Source organism: Anas acuta, chromosome 3 (genome assembly GCF_963932015.1).
Source record: "Anas acuta chromosome 3, bAnaAcu1.1, whole genome shotgun sequence".
Taxonomy (NCBI): Eukaryota; Metazoa; Chordata; class Aves; order Anseriformes; family Anatidae; genus Anas; species Anas acuta.
In genome coordinates this window covers 31,105,683-31,126,591 of record NC_088981.1, presented here as the reverse complement: position 1 = coordinate 31,126,591, position 20,909 = coordinate 31,105,683, and the positions used below count along the sequence as shown (strand labels likewise).

General features: G+C 39.2%; 1 protein-coding gene across 3 annotated transcripts in view; it reads right to left on the bottom strand.

Moving 5' to 3' along the window:
* The window catches only part of CRIM1 (cysteine rich transmembrane BMP regulator 1), a 180,295-nt gene that overhangs the window by 153,545 nt on the left and 5,841 nt on the right, over positions 1-20,909 (bottom strand). For all 3 annotated transcript variants that reach the window (XM_068676419.1, XM_068676420.1, XM_068676421.1), the window contains exon 2: positions 10,836-11,009. In XM_068676419.1, the coding sequence (XP_068532520.1) occupies positions 10,836-11,009 (174 nt within the window). The remainder of the gene's footprint in view (positions 1-10,835; positions 11,010-20,909) is intronic.

The following is a 20,909-nucleotide window of genomic DNA, read 5'->3' as shown; positions in this document are numbered from 1 at the left end:
TTTTATGTCAGATGTGATCTTCCTAGGTAAGGTATACCCACATGCTATAATAGCAAAATAATGAAAAAAACTGTTTAACAAGAGTTACTTTATTCTACACTTTGATAAATCATACTAGAACTCTGGATAAGAAACCAGTCACAAGTTCGTTTATTTTTAAAGTGTTTGAAGTAGTTTTCTTCAAAAGCATCCAAATCTGCTTTTCAAAATGCATTATTTTTTATTTAATTTGTAGAATCTTGATTCTCATCTTCTAGCCATGCTTCTAAAAAGCATACAAGGGATTGGGATCTCATGTTCCCAACTCTCATAAAACAATTAATACATATTACAGAAAGGCAAAACAGGTTGCTTTTAGCATTACTTTGTCCCCTATTCCTTTCTGCAATGACAACTGAAGAGGGAAAAAAAAAAAAAACAACTCAGACCTATACACGTAAGTGTGCCAAAGAGCTGGAAGCCCCAGCTCAGATGGCTAGAATGTCAGGCATTTCCTCCACTACAGTATGTGACTGTATCTACTAGCCAAAGGTCAAAAGCACATTTAAGTTTCCAGTATATTTTATTTTTCTATTTATTTATTAAATCAAGGATGTGTTTTCTTTGCCCTCCTAAAATTTCATGCCAGTGCCAAACATGTTTAACATTTAAAATATTAATTCATTCATTTATAGGAACTGAGATTCTGGCATATGTATCTGACAAGTCATTTAAATTCCAGCACCTTAAATTATGTAGATTGGTTTGTCACTATGACAACAGTTTTTACATGTCTCTAGAACAAAGTTGATCATACAAAAGTACTATATGTTCTTTTCCTAATAGAAGTTAAAAGTTACTGAAAGCTTTGCTTCATCTGGATAGAAGGGCAGAATTTACTTCTGTTAGCATAAGTTGACATAATATCTATTTCTAGATGAGCCATTTAATGCATGTCATGCACGTTACTTTATGAATGAAGGAGGAAGACTGTGGATTTAAATAAGTTTTTTTTAAAAATAAAAAAAAAAAGAAGAAACAACTCGAGGGAACCTAGAACAAAAGGTAAGAGCATGCACTGGGATTCAGGAGGGGGCAGAGCTATTAATTGTCTGCACTGTGGCTAAGAATGCCTGTTGTTTGTTTTTTTTAATTATTTGTTTGTTTGTTTTTTGAGGTCACTCAACCTCAAGGTCAGTGCTTCACCCCAACTACTTGGGTAGAATAATCCATCAGGGACCAGGAGTACAGAAGTGCCAAAAATATATTTGGAGTGAATAGACACCCCAGTATTCAGAGTGCAAATATTTTATTTTTAAGTATCCATAGAGGGCACACATGTACCATCTACACTCAGGTTCAGCTTGTAAGGATACCAGCTAGAGTACCATTTCATTGCAATGTCACAGGGGACAGGTACTGAATCGTAAAGAGCCCATTACAATTAGGTAAATTCCTAAACACACATTTGGACTTAGTTTACATTGGGAGATGTACCCCTGCTAATACTCAAGGGTACAGTGAGAAATTTGTAACAGGAACTTATTAAAAAAGATTGCTTTTTTTTTTTTTGGAGGGGGGGGAGAGAGAGAGAGAGAGAGAGAAGGGCAATCAAGCAGCTCTTGCTTACACTTTTTTTTTTTAAATGGGATTTCAGATAGACAGAGACAGATTGAGGCAGTCATAGCTACAAAAAAAAAAAAGAGTTATTTTGCACCCCCCACCACCCCTTTATGAAAGGAGAGGACATAGCATCGAGTAATAAACCAGAGAAGAAAGGTTAGCAGTGGGGAAAAAAAAAAAAAAAAAACATCATTCCACCCATCCCAATGGGCAGATGAGAAAAGTAGCTAGCCACACATCCGTAGGGATTCTGACGTGAATTTTAATTATTATAATAGCAGAGCCCTTCTCTGAGGGTATACCTCTATCAGAGAAATTATTACACCCAGGAACATAACGACAGGACAGTTTCCTGGAAATGTGCTCACAGACAGACCTGATGCGCTATTCAGTTGACATAGAAAGAAATGTAGCCTTTTCAGCAGGATGAAGGAAGAGGAAAAGAAGAAGTCCAAGTCTCCAGTTTGAAATGAGTCACAATGTATAACCAAAATTGACTAACCAACTGAGCAAGTGGTACAAGAACGAAGCACGTTCCCAACACTTCCACTGAATCTTGAAACAAGCTAAAGCTTCTTCCCCTGCAGATCAGCACTGCTGCTGACAGCAGCACTGAGAGGAACCTTAGCTTGAAGATTGCTAAGGAGGCAGCCAGCTAGATCCCAAAAGCATGATCAGCAATAAAAATTTTGGTAAATTGCATTTACCAACACAAAAATAACAGTGAGGAAAGCAAACCAAGTCCCATGTTAAATAAGTTAATGCACAGAACACTTTAAATATTATTACAACTTTTGGAAAAACAACATTTTGAGTAGGGAAATAGTTTTGTTTTTCTTACTAGACTAATATTAGTTCTATTGCAAATATTAATCATTTGCTTCCTTTCAGAGCAAGATGTTCACATTTGCAAGTTACTTGGTAGAGACATCTATTACTGCATTAATTAGCAAATGCTTTTGTATGGAGGAGGGGGAAGAAGTGCTTCATCTTTGAGCAGTGAATACAGATTAAAAACAAACTCACATTTTTGGAATGTTTAGGTTGAAAAGCATTCACTGAGTTAAACTCTCAAGCATCTTGAAAAGTGCAGCTGGGACAGCTACATGAGTATCCTTGCTCTGCTTAACATCTGCTGGGGCAAAAAGCAAGCTTACTAAGCATCCTATCTGCAGGATGTTCTGATGTAGAGCCAATGGCAGTTTTCTGGAAACACTGCTCTTACTTGTCTCCTTTCCTCTCCTACTGTCCATCCTCTACAAAGGATCATTCACCTTTCCTAAAGCTTTTTCCAGAAATGAACAGGTTCTTAGGACCTTGCTTAAACTCTTGTTTGTATCCCTACAGCTTCTCACAGACAAGCAGTTTTGCAGGTAACTTTAATCTATTGCACATAGTTTGTTTCACACTGTCAAAACTGCACAGTGTGTGTGTGGGGGAAGAGGTTGTGCTGTCATCCCCGTCCCCCCTTCTTCTTTAAAAAGAATAACCTTCACAAAATAACTCAAGGCTTAAGATTGGAAATTGGGAACAGAAATGGCTTGTCACCTTGATATGCAGCTATTCAGAACTTACAAGGATTCTGAGACAGATCTTTAAGAAAGAAAGAAAAAAATGAAAGGGACAACTATGAAGTCTACTGAAGTGATCAAACAAAAAAGCTGTTATTTCCCTCCAAAGTGTTTCCTTCTATTTATAGTGACATAACTATTGTATTAAAATTGTCTTAATGACCAGTCACTGATAGCGCAATCACTGGATATGTTCATCTAACACTCACTCATCTCTACTGGCATCAACACCACACATAAGCAAACAAGTCTTGCCCTGTCAGAACAAGACCTGTGACCCAGCACAAGCACCACAGGAATATAGCTTCCTGCTGGCATGCAACGTTAGCCTAATGTTTATACACCATTTAATTCCAGATCTTTGCTCAGGTCTCTTCTGTCACGTGTAGATAACTTCTGATCATTAGAATCAACACTGTACCTGGAAGTTTGTGTTTCTGTACTCAAACAGTCACTGTACCTTTTTGTGCTAAGAGTCACCTGCTCCATTTGCACCCTTCCCCAACTTAAACAGGAGTTAAGGTTTCATTAAAATCTGTAACTTGCCACTGCAGTAAAGATATATGACGTTCAGCACAGCCTACATGCCAACAGGGGAAAGAACATTTGGAAGGCACTGAAAGCAAGATCCTACCAGCTATAAGACACCTGTCCTGTTCTTTTTCTTAGAGAGGGTCCAGGTACAATCTATTACTTTGTATTCAGTTTCAGATGAAAGCAGGTAAGCATCTGAAGCAGAAAAAGGTAAGACAAAGAAGTATTTGTCTCCAGGAACAGCGCTTTGACCATCAACATCTGATTGCTAGCTTTGTAGGATGCTGTTATCACACAGACCTAACTCAGGGCCTACAGTTAATGTTACACTTTGTTCACAGTAATCATGGAAGCTGCAAGTCTGAAGGAAACTTAAGTGTTAGAAAATGATGATCCAGTATCTTTTCCGTAAATGTTATATACTCAAGGGATCTGGATGTGCAAGAAGGAAAGGCAAGAGTGGCATCTGCACAATAACCCAGACAAACAAGTGTAGCACAAGGAAAATAAGTTCAGTTCCTACACAGCAGAAACACTTACAAAAAGTGGAAAAGAAAAAAAAAAGAAATTTAAAGTTACAGCATACTTTAAGACATATCCACAGTGATAGCACTCCTCTTTTTTCTTCCTTTTTTTTTTTTTTATATAAACCAGCTGCCTTTTTTTTTTTATTCAGTCTTCTCTCCTAACAGTCTCTGCAATACACTGTTTCCCCATTAATAGGAACATCATTATTTAAAATTAGGCTTAGTTAGAATATAAGTATCCAGACATCAATACGGAAATATGAAAGCCAGTTTCTGCTTTTGGTATGTTTCTCAATCTTCTGTAAAGTTTTCTTAATGTTAGCTTGAAATTTTGTGGAACAGATGTTGTGTGACAACTCATTAAAAATAGGCCAAGATTAAAAAGAATTCAATATATTAGGAAAAGATTATAATTCCTTGATCAGGGAGCAGTTATGAGGAGTTAGAGTCGAGAAAAGTGAGAAGTCCTGCAAATTTAAACTGTTCAGTTATGCTGTTAAGTCAGCTGCACTGCCAGATGTCCCGCTTTCACGAGACCCCTCATGAGTTCATTTAGTTCTCCCCCCCTTTTGTTCTTTTTTTGTGTGGAGAGGGAGGGATTTTTTGTTTGTTTTTTAAAATATATTCACTTTTTTAATCAGCATTCCCAATCTGTATCATTTCCACATCAAATGATTTTTTCCTCCTGTATCTGTGCATTCAGAAATGTATGGTGCTATTTTCCTCCATATTTTATGAGAAATTTTGCCTTCAGATGCATTTACTTGGCTCTCAAGCACATTCAAGGGTAAAATCTGGACCTCTGCCACAATCACATTCCTTATTGCAAATACATGCCAATCTTCAAAGTTCAGTTATTTGAGCAAAAACATACGTTAATTGTTATGTGAGGGGAGTGGAAAGTGCATCAGATTAAGCACATTTGAAAGTATTTTGCTCCCCTCCTTGCCTGATAATTCAGCATAAAGCTGGATTTACTGTTCTAGTTTTTCAACGCAGCATCAGACATTAAGACCACACAAGTGAAGTTTAACACAAAATCAGATTTAACAAGCAAACAAGCATTTAGAATGAAATTACCTTCTCATATTTGGTATTCCAAGACTGGTCTGACAGGTACTGCAACATTTGCCAGTATAAAGTTATTCAGTTACATGTAAAAAAATAATGGAATGCAAGGAGTATGTTGCAATAAAACAGCTTAAAAGACACCAGCAACTTTAAAGCCTTTTCCTTTCACCTATGAAGGACAGCAGTGAATGGCTTGGGAAGGTGCAAGCCAAGTAACTAAGAAGCAACTGTTTTAAAGTAAGAGTTTCAATGCCAATATCAGCAGATTTTACATGCAGAGATGCAAATGGTGTTCTTTTACTGAAAGTGTTAACCACATCTTCCATCAAAAAACTGCACAATTTTTATTCTCTACATATTCTGAGAAAAGACTGGGTTTAACTCTTCATGTAAAATAAGTAAGTGCTAGAGTACAAAATGATAAAGAAAGTCAATTTGTCTCCCCTCTTTGAGGGGAACTTTACATTAACGTAACTTAAAAAAATACCTTTCCTATCACAGGTGGCTGTTATGCTCTCTGTAGTACTCAACAACACCTCTGACTTTGGCTAATATCAGGTAGTGATGTGACACAAACACATACTGCCGTCAAACAGTTTTGAAGAAAAAGGCTAATACCAGGAAATTTCTCCTCTTTGAAGCAATGGGCAGTCTGACATTTTCAGTCAATCCAGTTGAAGAGATCCAAACCTAAAGCACCACCCAACTATTGCAAGACTAGATGCTTTTGACCTGTGACTTCCCCACACACACACTTCTCAGAGGAAGAGAAAGCCGCTGCTTCAGTCGTGAACATTCTTTAGAGAGTAAATTATCACTCCCAAAGAATTGCCACTTCCTGAGTGGGGAAAAAGGGCAAGGCACGTTCCCTTTCCATGGGCAGTACACGGGAACACAGATTCTGAACTGCTCTGGCAGAAGAAAAGGAACAGGTTCAAGAACATCCTCAAGTTCCTGGACTATCTAAACTTCTGCCATTGCCTGGCAGAGAGGGAGAAAAAGATCCCATACAGTCTTTGAAACTGCTGAGACTAAATCACTTCAGATTGACTTCCTAGTGGCTCTTTGTATGTTCTATGCAAGATTTCAAGACAACTGGTCTGACACTGCACAGCAAGCTTCCAATGCTACAATACCTACCAATGCCCTACAAAAGTATACTGAATAAAATTACCTCTCTCTCCCCATCCCTTCTCCTGATCTCACAGAAAAACCCAAAAGAACTGCCTCTTCTACACGGCCTACAGTTAACTCTTAGCAGACTCTTAACCACTCTTGGGGCTGCACGAGCCAGTCGATGCAGCTTATTGGACTTCTGCCTGTGGCTCAGCAGACAGATGGCATTCTCTGTACTTTTTGTCTGCTGGTCATATTTTCCACAATCCACTCCAGTGGTCTAAGCTCAACTAAGCTGCCGTCATCATCAGTCCCTTGAATAAAAACAAGCTTTCTAAGTTCAAGAACACAGGATTTCCTTAACTATATCAGAGCAGGCACTCATCAAGACAATAACCAACCACAAAAGCATTTTAAACCAGCCACAACAAACAACATGAATCTATTATTTAATTATGTGATAGCTTTTCCAGAAGTTTCTTTCTAACACAAAGCGTGTGCATTTCCTCATAATAGGATGATTCATGACCTCTATCAAACCTTTCATACAAAAAGTCCATGCAGAGAAGACAACCTGGTAATGGGGTTGGGAGACATCTATGGCATAAATGGGCTTTCTGCTATATGATACTCTATTCTAGTAGAAAGCCTTTGAACAGTTGCAGTATATCTACACTAAGAGATCAGTTGTCAGTAACTAAGTTCAATAACAAAACCAGTTATTTCACATGTATTCAATCCTACCTTTCTTAGGAAAACAAGGGCATGGAGTGGGTATAAAAATTTTCTTCAGTACCTGCATTATTGAGAACCTATATTATCCTCTCAGGACTTCCTTGCAAATGGCTATCAGGACCCTTAGAGAAGTTACATGCATACATTAGAGATTAAAAAGACTCTCCCTATTTATAGGTTCCTCCAGCTCAGGACAGAGCAAGTCTTTGGGAGACAGAACAAAGATCATGGTTTTCTGGTCTTGTCAGTGACATTTAAGAAACATGAGGTTAGAGCCCATACAGTCTAATTTGGGGAAGGAAGGACAGATGCACAAACCACACCAGGCACGTGAGACAACTTCAAGTGAGTTGAAGGTGCAGAGTATGAAATAGGTAGGCAAAGAGAGCAAGAAAAGAAGGCAGGGCGAGATGAATAGAGAAAGTAATACGAGGAGCCCAGGAAGGCAGGCAAACACGAGTTGATAGGGAAAAAAAATATTCTACGTAAAGCAAATGGGAAAACTTTGTGTTAGCTGAGTAAGCAAGCTACAACTGACAGCAAGCCCAGAAGGGAAGACCACACACAGGCTGAAAAGCTTAAGTAAGAGACAAACTAGATTAAAAGAAAAAGACAACTAGAGGAGGCATTTGAAAAGGAGAGTGCAAGTACAGAAGATAGAAGAAACCAAAGTACATGAAGGAGAACCGACTCTTTAGCACATACCCTTTCATATCTGGAAATAGAACTCCTGATTTTGGCTCACTGCTTGTTAGTTGCCAGAAAGTATTTATGGTCAGATTCCACATATGCAGGCAAAGTTAGCTTTCATTAGCTGGACGGGTTGATAGAACTGGCAACTGCACGTGAGCCCCTGCGTCTCCTGTGCATGAACCTGCACACGTTTAGTGCCACTGAAACAGCTTAACTACAACCTTTTTTTCTTCAAAAAAAAAAAAAAAAAAAAAGAAAAAAGCCTCCCTCCCTTCCATTCCCTCTCCATTCCCTCTCCACCCCCCCCCCCCCCCCCAAAAAAAAAGAAAGCCACAGAACTAAACTTTAGTTAGAACAAACAAGTCACATTGACTGAGCACTGGCCTCTATGATGCCATTAAGTCAACTGCGTAGAAAGATGAAAAAAAGGGTCCTCCATTAAATGAATTCATACAGCCCAAGATTAAAGTTGCACAACTATGAGAGAGTTAATGAAGTTACTTGACGCAGAATTTATCTATATGTCATTATATACTTCTTATTTCCTTGTTTCCAATTTGTTGAATATTCAGTAAAATTCTAGATGCTTTTCAGCTCTTTTGAAGAGCAGTACTACCAATAAAATAAGTTCACTTGATAGGACCTTCTTCCTTTCTTGCCCACCCTGATCATCTTCAGAATTGGAAAAATTACTATACCAATTCTCCGCTCAGCAGGAAGGGGTTAAGAATCTACCCTTGCTTCAACAGTGTTATGGATGCTTATCAACATTTGTTATAAGCTTGGGTAGAATATTAAAAACCTTGCAGAATGACATACGTCACTGAACAGCACAAACCATTCTTAACTGCTTAGTAAGTATCCAGAATCCACATGGAAGTAGCTGCTTAGCTGGTACTTTTCTTCTGTGAGATCTTTTTCAGAAACTGTATGGTGTATCCATCATTCAGGTCCTCAACTTTTATCTTCTTAATCACAACATATCTTTAATTATCCAAACAAAGTGTGGTGAAGAGAGGGAAGTTAGACTTCAAATACTTAGTCTCAGTTTGTGGCAGCAGACTATTAATTATGGTATTTCAACACTTAAGTGACCGGTTTCATATCCTCCTGCTGTTATCTTTAGCAGAGAAGCCAGAGGAGTGAAGTATACATCAGAATATTGGATTCCAAGAAAGTCTTAGACATACTTCGGCAATTTTATGAATCCCTTTTTGCATGGCCCTACAGTTTAAAGCTCGGTTTACCTTGAAGGAACTTAGATAAGATTGCTCCATTTTCAAATGCTCAGAGTGCTCTCTGGTTTGTACACTACCTAAGCCGTGTTTCAAGTTGACTTTCCCAATAGCCAAATTCAACTTCTAGACTATGAACTTGAAAAGCCTGAAAGCCTGAAGCACTCAAACAGCAGATACCACCTCAAGTATTCTGCTTACCAAAAATACTTGAGGCACATACAAGGGGAAAAAAAAATTTATTCCTCCTTTCCATTAGCTTAGGTGTAGGACAAAGCATATATTTTAAACACCAAGACAAGAAGATACACCAGAAGAAACACACTCCATAAGCAGCTAGCATTCATTTCCTAATCCTAGCATAAGAACCATGCTCTCATGTTCCCCAGTTAATATCTTTGTGTGCATATTTGCAGAAAAAAAGGATAAAGCATTTACACACAGTAGGCAAGAAGGAAACAAGAGGTTCCTGAGGGCAAGCCCCTCAAGAAATCAACCTGCTCTATTTATGCCATTCCACAAACTAAATCAATTTCTTCAGTATCTGAAAAAAAAAAAAAAAAAAAAAAAAAGGACCAAAGACACCTGCAGCAGACTCTATTGGCAAGTTAAACACTCAATGAATTGTCACAACAATAAATATTCAGCTGAACTGCTACAAAATTAATCACACACTCACAAGTAAGAAGGGAACTGGTTAGTAGGGTTACTTAAGAACCCATATATGCTGCTGCCCTCTACTTCAGCAACAACAGAAGGCCAACATTATTTGTGCCTCTCTTGTTCCTTTTCAAACACAAGTCACACCGAACAAAAACAACAAAAAGCATTTGGACCCCTTTAGGGATCAACATCATGAATTATGATAAATGACTATACTTCTGCCAGCTACATTTTCTTACAAGTGCTCCTTATCAAAAAAAAAGGAACCTTGATAAATGACATCAGATCACACTCCCTTAACTCAGAGAAGATAGCAACTTTAAATATGGCTAGTATCCTTAGAAATATGTTACTTTTGCATGTGACTTTCAGCATTGATTTAGAGTAGACTAATTAAGTGGGTTCAAACTACTAATCAGCTTTTGCATGTTTCCAGACACGTTGGGAAATAAGCAGTAATTACAGTATCACAAAAAGGACGTGAGATCAGACCTTTGACAGCTGCTCAAAATCCTAAAAGTACACCATGTGAATTTCATTACAACTGGATTTGTTTGAGCCACTTCATTTTCAGTTCAGCCATAAGCAACAATCAGACATGTACATGTGCAGAAGCGTAGATATGTGACCTAATACAAATCAAAGGAACAAGGAAACTGAGAAGTACTAGCAATAAATACTATACTAGGTAAACCTAAATAAAATAGCAATTCATGCCTTCACGTAAGAAAAGATACAAGTATAATGAACAACTTCTACTCCTCTTTTTACTTCTTTGCTATTAAAACCCCTTGCACTTTTCCACGCTTCAATTAGTTGTATCAATACTTCCAAAGAGTTCTCCCACACTACCTTACAGCTCAAGATCCAAAGATAGCTACCACAAACTGTACACTCAAGTACAGAATGGCTTCAGACTTAAAACTGAAGTTCTCTCTTTCTTTAAAACATATAATTGCTTTCTGAAATGTAGAAGGCCACAGATACCTGAAACTAACCGAGTCATTCTAAAAAATATTAACTTGATTCTAACTTTTATTAAAAGGCACAGAAAAATTAACTTGGAATTACTGAAGACAAGTGCTTACCTTCAATCCTTTTTAAGGCTGACAGGCAAGTATCCCGGCTTGGAAATTCAAATGGATTATTACAGGTCCGAATGGTGTCACATTCACATTTCCCATTGATTATGTTACAACCTGTTATAAGGTTTTCGTTGCATGGTTCAAATCCAAGGAGCTGATCATCATCCCAGTTTTCATCTAAAATAAACAAGCAAATAAATTCAGTATTGATTTCAGTTACAGCATAAAAATTCAGCTGCTTTCGGGTTGTGTACAATTTACTTCAAATTCAACATTGAGCTAAACAAGATAGGTTCAAAAATAAGAGATTAATCTAAACTATGGGATTTGCCAAATATCTTGCTTTGCAGCTGTTCTACTGCCCATTTTGCTATAGTTACTGGCATTGTTTACTTCCATCTGTATGAAAAACTATCTTGTCTTGGGGAAAAGCATAGCTATAGTACAAATGAGTGCTATTCTAACCAAAATAACTTCTGCAGATACTCGAAGTTATATTTATCATGGAAGTGAGAACACTGGAGAGAACCTGCAGCTGTTACACAAGTCAAAACTGAGTCAGAAAGAGGGCATAATTAAACAGAGTTTAAAAATGCATCACAGAATTCACTCCAGAGAAAACTTTTTACTACACAAGTGCTGCAAGATGCCAGGCCTTTGATATTGTAATATGACCAAAAGTGAGTTTCCCAGCACTCCTGGAAGAGTATCATCACTCTAGGAGATCTGCTCAAACACATCATGCTCCTTGCTGTCAAGTTGCAGGGGGGTAGCTAGGCTAGAATGAGTCTGTTCAAACAATTCTGCTACTTTTGATTCAGTCCAGTAAACATGTGCAATTCCCATGTTCCCACTGTGCAATGTTCTCTGGTTAGAGGGATTCATGCAATGAGATTTTTTCCCCCTTTCCAGAAGGGAGAAGTCTCTCTTCCGAGAAAGAGAGAAACCTATCTAGGGTTCCACCACAAGTGCAAGTTCCACAAAGTCTCAGTTTCCTTAGATCAATTGCACAGACAGCAACATCCCACAGACTCCAACATTTAAGCAAGATACACGCTTTTATGCAGGATTGAATAAAATAAACCAGACATTACGTATTTTTTGCTATGGAGTGCCAGATCATTTTCCAACCTGGCCAGTCCACCAAATCAAATGCTACAAAACAGAGATGCTCTGCAACTTTTACTAATGACAAAAGGAACAAAACTACTTTCCATCTTTACATTAATCTATATTCCCCTGCAGTTTTCATCTTGTGAAAACATCTAGTAGTTCACCCCAGTTTTATATATCCTCAACATACAAGATTTCAATATGCATTCTGCTAAAAACAAATAAACAAAAAGACTTGAAAAAAGTTAAAACATCTTCCAGCTACAAAGTTTTGTTGCTGTTGCTCAGGTTTAAAAAAAAAAAAAAAAAAAAAAAGATAGCGACTGAAGCAGACAGTCTACAAACATTCCCTGCTCATAAGATGCAGGGTTTCTAATGCTGAAATGGAGTTTGGAGAAGTAAATGAGGGAACAAAACCCTACAAGCACTGATAAGACAACCCTTATAGAGACCCCCTCCATTTTAGGAGAGGAGGGGCAAACACCCCATGCATTGCCTAAGTGAATGAGCTGCATTGTACCAAGTGCACTCACAGACAGATGGGCTGCCATGTTTCCATGCAGAACACATCAGATCTCAACCACTGGCGTGCACAGAAAGCAGATACCCAAATGTACTCGAGTCACCCCACCCACAGGCACACTGACCAGGCTGGCCATTTGATTGACCCAAGGGCACAGCAGCTACCTCTGGACCAGGTGCTGAATGAACCCCAGGCACACAGTCAGCCACACAATACTGACCCTGCCAGCAATAACAGGGAAGGAGGCATTAATTCTTGTCATATCTGCATTTAGGTATTGTTCAAAAGGAACACAGATCCTCAGTTGACTCATGTCCCCTCCCCAGTCAGTCCTACTGACGGGAAGAAAAAAAGAAAGAAGAGTTATGATGTTAACAGATCATGAAGCAGCCCTTAGACTGAGATATTCAACAAGCCTCACCTTGGAGAGAGCGTCAGAAGCTGCTCTCCAGTACAGGAGGTCACAGCCAAACACAAACTGCTTTGTCAGCTGTCTGACACTGAAGGCAGCCTAAAAATTGACAGCAAATAAAATGTGCACACTGATGCTGATGTACAAATACTTTCCACTCATGGAAACATGCAGTATATCAGTTAATCTGCAGTTTTTCCTGTTTGGGTGAAGAAAAAAAAACAGCACCTGGAAAGAGCTTACCAGTTAAGGTAAGCTCAGTTTGTGACCTGGAGAGGCCATCTCTCACAGGTATGTTTCTTCCCCTGAAGCTGCTTGTTTTCTGTCAGCCGAGCATCTTGCTGACAAGAACACCGAATAAACAACAAAAACAATTTTAGATATGAAGAAGGGAGCCTCCATGGGAACCTTATGGCCGTTTTACTCCATAAAAATAGCAGAGGAAGAATAGTCATTAACCCCAGGAAGTAATTTATTTATTAAGTTGACCCATCATCCCATAGAGCAACTGTATCAATAAGAGTCAAAGGAAGTGGAGAAGTTCCTGAAGAGAAACTATTAACATTCTTTCAAGGGAAGATGAAGCTTCAATAGTTTTCGGGACACTTTCATGGTTAGGAGGCCATGCAAACACAGTGAAAAAAATTCCCTGAGAATTCTGAGAACAATAATACATCCTGTTTTTGAGAAGCCGGAATACAGCCTGGACACTGTGTATGTTACAAATCACGGCGGTAACCCACGTAACAACAAGAACAAAAGTGGCAATAGCTGCGCTCTGAGACTCAGCGTGCCAAATTCCGTAGCCACAGGAACCACGGCTTGATCCTTAGCAGTCTTAAGAAACAGACGGGCTCCATTTGTTTGCAGAATCATTCCTTGTTTCTGATGCACAGGATCTTTGCCCCTGTCTGCAGCCCAGACCCAAAGAAGGGTCTCACCTGTGTGGCTGGGCAATAGCCCTCAGCTCCTGGAGCTGCCCTCTCCCATCAGGCTCTGGAAACAAGCTCAGTGCAGATAGATGGGGCACACAGACCATGATGACAGCACACTTTTTTTTTTTTTTCCTCCAGAGCTCCAATTGACAGCATTTGTGATTTTTTTTTTGCCCTGCAGCATTTCGGCACTGGACTTTTGAGGTTGACAGATCAGCAGAAGCTGCAAGCAGCAGGGCTTCTCTCACATAAGAGCTGCTTGTCCCATGTGAGGTTGAGGTGGGACCCACCTAGAGTGGAAAGCAGAGCCCTGCCTTACTCACAGATGAATACTTTGACACAGACATACCACACACCCTATTACTATCCACAGTAGTGCCTGCTTTCCATTACAAGACATCATTTGACATCTTATCTGCCACCTCTCACCATCATTTTCAGATGGGAGTGGAAGAGGACACACAGAAAATGTTTGGCCCAGTACTCGGGTATACCTAAGTCAATATCACACCCCTCAAAAGCAATCTCAGCAGTAATTAAGATGATGGAAGAGAAGAGAAATCCCTCGGGAATACTTGCAGACAGCTTGTCTGACATAATGAATCTTGAACCAAGGTATTTTTTGGTACTGCAAGTGAATATTAAGAAGTTGCATTCAAATAGGATTAATGCAAAACCAGCTCTAGCCCAGAGATCTTTTGCCAAACTGCTTTTCACACATTTCAGAAACATGATTCCCATCAATGAAGCAGCAAACACGTAAGGAAAAGAAAGATAGTTTTTGTTTAGTAAATCTAGTGTGATTTTTAATACAGGCTTAAAGACTCCTTTTTCTAATTGATTTTTAAAGGTTCCGTTGCATGATTCCTTGTTTACCAGTTAGCGTGACTTGTGAGAGTTTACTTTAATACAGGCAGAACAAAACTTAGAATAAAAACGTGTAACCACATGAAAACATTTGAATAAGCTAGAAGGGATGAATCCAGTGTCTCACTTTGATTCAAACCTTTAGTTACTGATGTGAAAGTATCTGATACTGTTTGATGCAGACATATGGTGGTCCATCACAGAATGCTTCTTACTTCACATGTCACCAGTATTTCAACTGATACAAAAATACATCTTGAATAGTCTACCCACCATGATTCACATAACCTAGGCCCTATTTCCAAAGTCATTGTGTCCTGCAGGCTACTCAAAGAAACCAAACCTGTACATGCTGATGATTTTAAATCCTGGGACAATTCATGAACAATCCTAGACTGCTGCACGCATTTTCCTGAATTCTGTTTAATCTCCTCTGCAGATTCCTTTTCATGCATACCTCTCAAAAATCTGGATTATATGAAAGAAGAAACTAAGATACAACCATTTGTGAATGCTTTACTTCTCCATGTGGTTTAAGTCTCTAGCAGGGTTAACAAAACCCAAGAGTTTCTCAAGCCTTGGTATGTATATCCAGTCCACTAGCTGACTTCTAAGACACATAACAATAAAAAATAATAATAATAAAAAAAAATCAAACAAGTGTTTAACATTCTTGAGTCTTTAGAAACAGTCCAGCTGAAAAGCAGTCCAAAAGTAAATGGTTGTTTTTCATCCAGACTGATCTTAGTTTAGCTGCAATTTCCACCACCTCATTGTGCTGGCATGGTCAGGTAGGGGCAGAAAAAAAATAAAAAAAATAAATAAAAAGGAAGAGGGCCAGTCTTTTTAGCAATTAAGTTTACACTGGACTGCTGCTATACAGTCACTCATCCATCTTTTACACACATGCCTAATGGCAGCTCAAAGGCCTGAAGCAGCCTGATAACCACAGATTGAAATTCACTCTTTCAGGTCATTTTCATCTACATCTACATGTTCCTCATGCTTTCCAACTCATTCAGGCAAACTCTCTTTTCAGACATTGTAGTCCTGTGTTTACTCAGACCAGAGTAAGTCTTGGACATAACACATCTTGAATTCTTCCAAGAGTGCTCTCATAACATAAGGAAGCCATAGGAGGGGAGGAATCATTAATTCCAAGCCTTTTTTATTTTCTTCCATCATTCTTATATTTGCTTCCTGCAAAGCAAACAACCTAAGTGCAACTCTGGGTCGCTGAACTCCCAAGTCCTGTCTTAGTGTGCTTCTATGGTAGGGAGGAGAATTAAGGCATTAACAAGTTGAGTAAGAGTAAGCAAACAGTATTCCGTGACTTCTTCCATGCCAAACACTCCATAAAGGGGCTCACAGCACTGCAACATAGCACCTGTTTGCAGAATACAGGTTTATTCATAAGCACAGTGTTTTTTTTGCCCCCCAAGTCTGCCCTCATTCTTGAGGAGCTTGTAGACCTTAGGACAAGGAGCTGTTATCAGACAAATGTGGTGTGAATCATGGTGCACGATACACAGGGCTCACATCTTGGTGTTGGTAGAATTAGAAGATTCAGAAGGAAGTCTGTGAAAAAAACACTTGAAAAAAATTAATCAACTGTAAGATCATAAAGTTCAAGTGAGTCAGTAGCTAGAATATACTGCTCAGACTAACATCTGTTTCCAGAAATATGCAGCTACTAACTTGGAGCCTTGTTTCTAAGGTACACAGTAGCTCACTATAGCTGCACTCATTGTCCACATGTGAGGAAGAACATCTTGAAACTGCTGCAATTAGAAATATAAGGAAAGACCCTTTTAGAGGCTTCTTCTCCATTCCCTTAACATTTGATTTCCTTCCCTTCAAGTTTCAGTTCTGGCTGTTACAGGATCTTCTCTTTCATTCCTCCTCTTCCTTTCTGGACATTTACTGAATGTTAGCAATTATTTGGAAAGCCATATACTGTTCTCCTTTACAGCTTATAAAGATAATGCACCACCTCAGAACAGCAATCTACACACTAGAATTGTCACTAAAGCAACACTGTTGAGAACTCACAAAAACATTATATTTGTAATAATCCTAAATTACAATCAGGGAGGGGTAGGGCACTACACATTCTGAGTGAACTCACATTCTTTACATTTAACCATAGCATGTTACTTAACTATTTCTGCCTTTTTGAAGCACAACGGGTAAGTTCTTAAAACACTGAAAGAAGAAGGAGATCATCAGACACATTGCCAATCTGAAAATGTAAGTCTGAGTCACATCTTACAGACTTCTTTTATCCTTTTAAGACCTGCATTTGAAAGAGGAGAGAACATATTTCATAGAGACACAGATGTGATCCTTCCTGAGACATCGACTGTCCCCTGGGAAGAGGAGGGGGAACTTGCCAAAAGCTTCTCTTTCAAATCAGATCCAAGTTCTGAGCCCCCATCACTCCAGCGCACTGTTACACAGAAGTATTTGCAATCAGTGGTATTCATTAGGATGGTATGAGGCTCTGAAAGCATTCTACAGATTTTCTAAAATAAAATAAAAAAAGGAAATACTTCTTGCCAGTAGGCTTTGGCTTCACTTTGAACAGGAAAAAAGAACGATGGAAAGGAAATTCATGTTTTGGAGGAGCTGAACAATAGAAGTGACTAATCACCACTAAAGAATGCTTGAAACCCAGCCCCAAACCTTGAAAAGCAGAAGGAAAGGCTAGCCTTGAAGTGAATTTGTGCTTATGTACTGGCGGCAGTCCTCTCCCATCTCGCAACTTGTTCCTTCAATGAAATCATGAGTCAGGGACCACAGCCGACACCATTCTGTGGTAAGACACAGCTAACAGTTTTATGATAAAGCAGTTTTTCCACCTTTTAGAAGGGCCTACTTTTCAAGATCAAATCTTCCTGTGGAATGTGTGTTAGCACAAAAGGGCTTTGTAGGTTCCCGATAAAACTTCTGGCCAAACCTAGAGAAAGAAACCATACGACAACATTCAGACAGTTCAGGAACACAATACACATAAGGTTTGTTCCAAGTGTGAGTGCCTGCTTTATCCTGTTCGAACTAGAACCTGTATCTCAAGCGATCAAATCCCCAGTAGAGTGACAAAGATTTTCACTGCAGCAGCTCTCCACGTGTCTCAAGGCAGTTATTTCATCCTGAAGAATGCAGAAAGTATTTACGCAAACCAGCTTTCCACTCAGTTATCAGGAACTCCACAGAAGCCATGAGGAAAGCAAATAAATAAATGGAAGTGTTAAGTAAAGCATACGATTTGGCCAACTATTTTAGTTTTTAAGTTTTTCCCTTGTCTGTAGTGCCTACAACGTTTCAGTCCCCTAGGTACCCTGTGCTTTAAAAAGCAAAGAAAAAAAAAGAACCACAGACCTTCACTGTTTGTGCTCCCCCTCAAAAAAAAAAAAATTGAATTATTATATTTGCATCAGCTTCTGCCCCAAAGATGGCCTGAAACGATGAAGAATTAAAGCTGTGAGATTTGACTCCTAGACATTTATGTACCTGAGAAACAGACCTGCAAATTCTTTATTTTAGTCTTATGGACAGAACTTGTTTGTAAACAGTTGACTGAAAACACTGCAGTGTACGAGGGCTTAATCTGTCACACAGAGCCTCTGCCAGTACTCCTCTGATTAGGGTGAGCATGGATAGCAATGTTTCAGCTGTCCTAGCAGATTTTTCCTTCAGCTCTAGAAAACGACTGAAAAAATAATGTATTGGTAAAGCCACAGGAAAGGGCCAAACCTTTATGTCCATTTTCCAAAGGAGCTTGAAGTTCCAATGTTTTTCAAGTTGCACACCTTGCCCATACACCTCGGAAGCCGGCACGTGCAGCCATATGCTGTGCCTTCATTGCAAACAAGTAGTTAACTGGCAGATTGCTGATATTGCTCTTCAAAAGCAAAGACAAAACTTTCTCTCCAGTTGTCTGCTAAGACAAATTCTGGATCAATGCTATGAATAAAGCAGCCTGTGCTCAGAAGAGTCCATGCTATTAGAAGCAAGCTGATATTCCGAGCCTTTTGTCACTTTTGCCCCCAGTTATTAACACAGCATCACTGAACACCAGAATTACATAATGTTTCACGGGAATTACAAAAGTGAGAAGCTTGCATCCAATTACTTAGTCAGAGAAGACTACAAAAGAACTCTGAATATCCTGAATTTAGAGTTAGCATCAAAAGGGTTTTTTTCTTTTTCTAAATACCAATTTAGAGATAAGCCATCAGCTTGGCTCTTCATACTATCAAAGCAGCACATTTTACATTAGCACATGTAACACCGCCAGGATAATTACTAGGACAGCAGGTTGACCACGAGCCAGCAACATGCCCTTGCGGCAAAGAAGGGCAACGGTATCCTGGGTTGCATGAGGAGGAGAGCTGCCAGCAGGCTGAGGGAGGGGATCCTTCCCTTTTGCTCAGCACTGGTGAGGAGCACCGGGACTACTCTGCTCCCTCAAGTAGCCAGGCTCTTTTCAGTAGTGCTCAGGGACAGTATGAGAGGCAATGGGCACACACTGGAGCACAGGAGGTGCTATCTAAACACCAGGAAACACTTCTCTACTGTGCAGGTGACAAAGCAATGGGTTGCCCACAGAGGCTGTGGAAACTCCCTCTTTGGGGATCTTCAAAAGCCACCTGGATGTGGTCCTGGGCAACCTGCTCCAGGTGGCCCTGCTTGAGCAGGGGTTCCCAAGCTCCCTTCTAACTTCAGCCATTCAGTGACGCCCAGCTCTTTATCAACAGCTTATCAGAGAGGGAAAAAACACCTCTACGCACATACATCCATCCTTCCTGGAAGGAGATGCAGACAAAAACGATAGCCCAAAGAGAATACAGCATATGCTGTAGCACAACTTCTAAGTTTAATTAGTTGCAAAACAAGTGATGCAACAGATCAGGCATTTCCAGATTCAGAAGCATTACACTTGGTAATTAAAAAAACTATTAAAAATTCTATCAGTGCCAAGGTAGCCAGCAATACAAAGACGTAAAATTTCAGAAGTTAGTAACAACATAGGAATGGGTGCACGCCTGTGAGCCAGTGCTTTTCTTCCTGTCCTCAACCCTATGCTTTCCTGTTTGCTTTCTGACTGTGAGATCTACACCCTCATGACCTACACAGAGTTAACATGATCTGCAGATTCAGAAGTACCCAGCATAACCAGTGAAAGCTGCTGGAGACTGAATATTGCCTCTGGTAAAGGCGTGAACTGCTTCCATTCATCTTAATCCATTACTAAAGGCTTGCATCCTCCAAACATGGCAAAACTAGTCTGTTTAGATAATTCCCTCAGGGACCATCTTTTAATCATCCGTATGCTTATGTGGAATTTAATCTAGATAGCCTTTATACAAAGTTATCTTCACATCTTAGTTTATATTGGTAAGTTTCTCCATACACACAAGCTTTCTGTCAGTATTAGTCATTTTCCATATTATATATACATATATACCAAAAGACAGAGTTAAAATGTAATTCAGCCAGGCTGTACAATTGCTGTCACATGACATCTCGGGCAAAACTGTGAACTCACCATTACCATGTTTATGTTCTCTGTGGATTAAACGGATTCTCAAATGAAAGCAGTTTGCAAGTCACGAGACATTTAATAGGTCATTTCTACAAAGCATTTAATCCATTAAAACAGAGAAACATGTGGTCCTTCCTGCAAGATGCTATAAACTTTATTCATGGAGATTAAGAATACTTGGCGGAGGGAGGGGGTGGCGGGCAAGGAAAGGATGGGAAGAGGCAGGCATTTTGGAACCATATTAATGGAGTAATTATTGCAAAATATGCCTGTCAGTCAAATGGCATTTTGGTTGACTAAACTCTATGTGAGAAGTTAAATTATGAGAGTGTTCTTGCATCAGCTACAGGGTACTTAAAGAAGCAAACATGCCTGGGGTTACAGAAATTACAAGTAATCATTCTACTAGCTCCGGCCAAACTATCTAGTGAATTTGAAGGTAGTTTATTTATTTATTTATAAGAAGAATGATTCGGGGGAAGCTGAAGAAACAGCCATCTTCTAAGGACAAAAAACATTAATCACCAGAGGATACTTGAAGGATACTTGAAGTAGGGTCAAATGTTTTAAATTTTTTTTTTTTTGAAGCCATTTCATCTCAAACAAACAAGCAAAAACCAACCAACCAAACAAAAAACAATAAAAAGAATATTCTTCCCAGCAGAAGTTAAGAGATTTA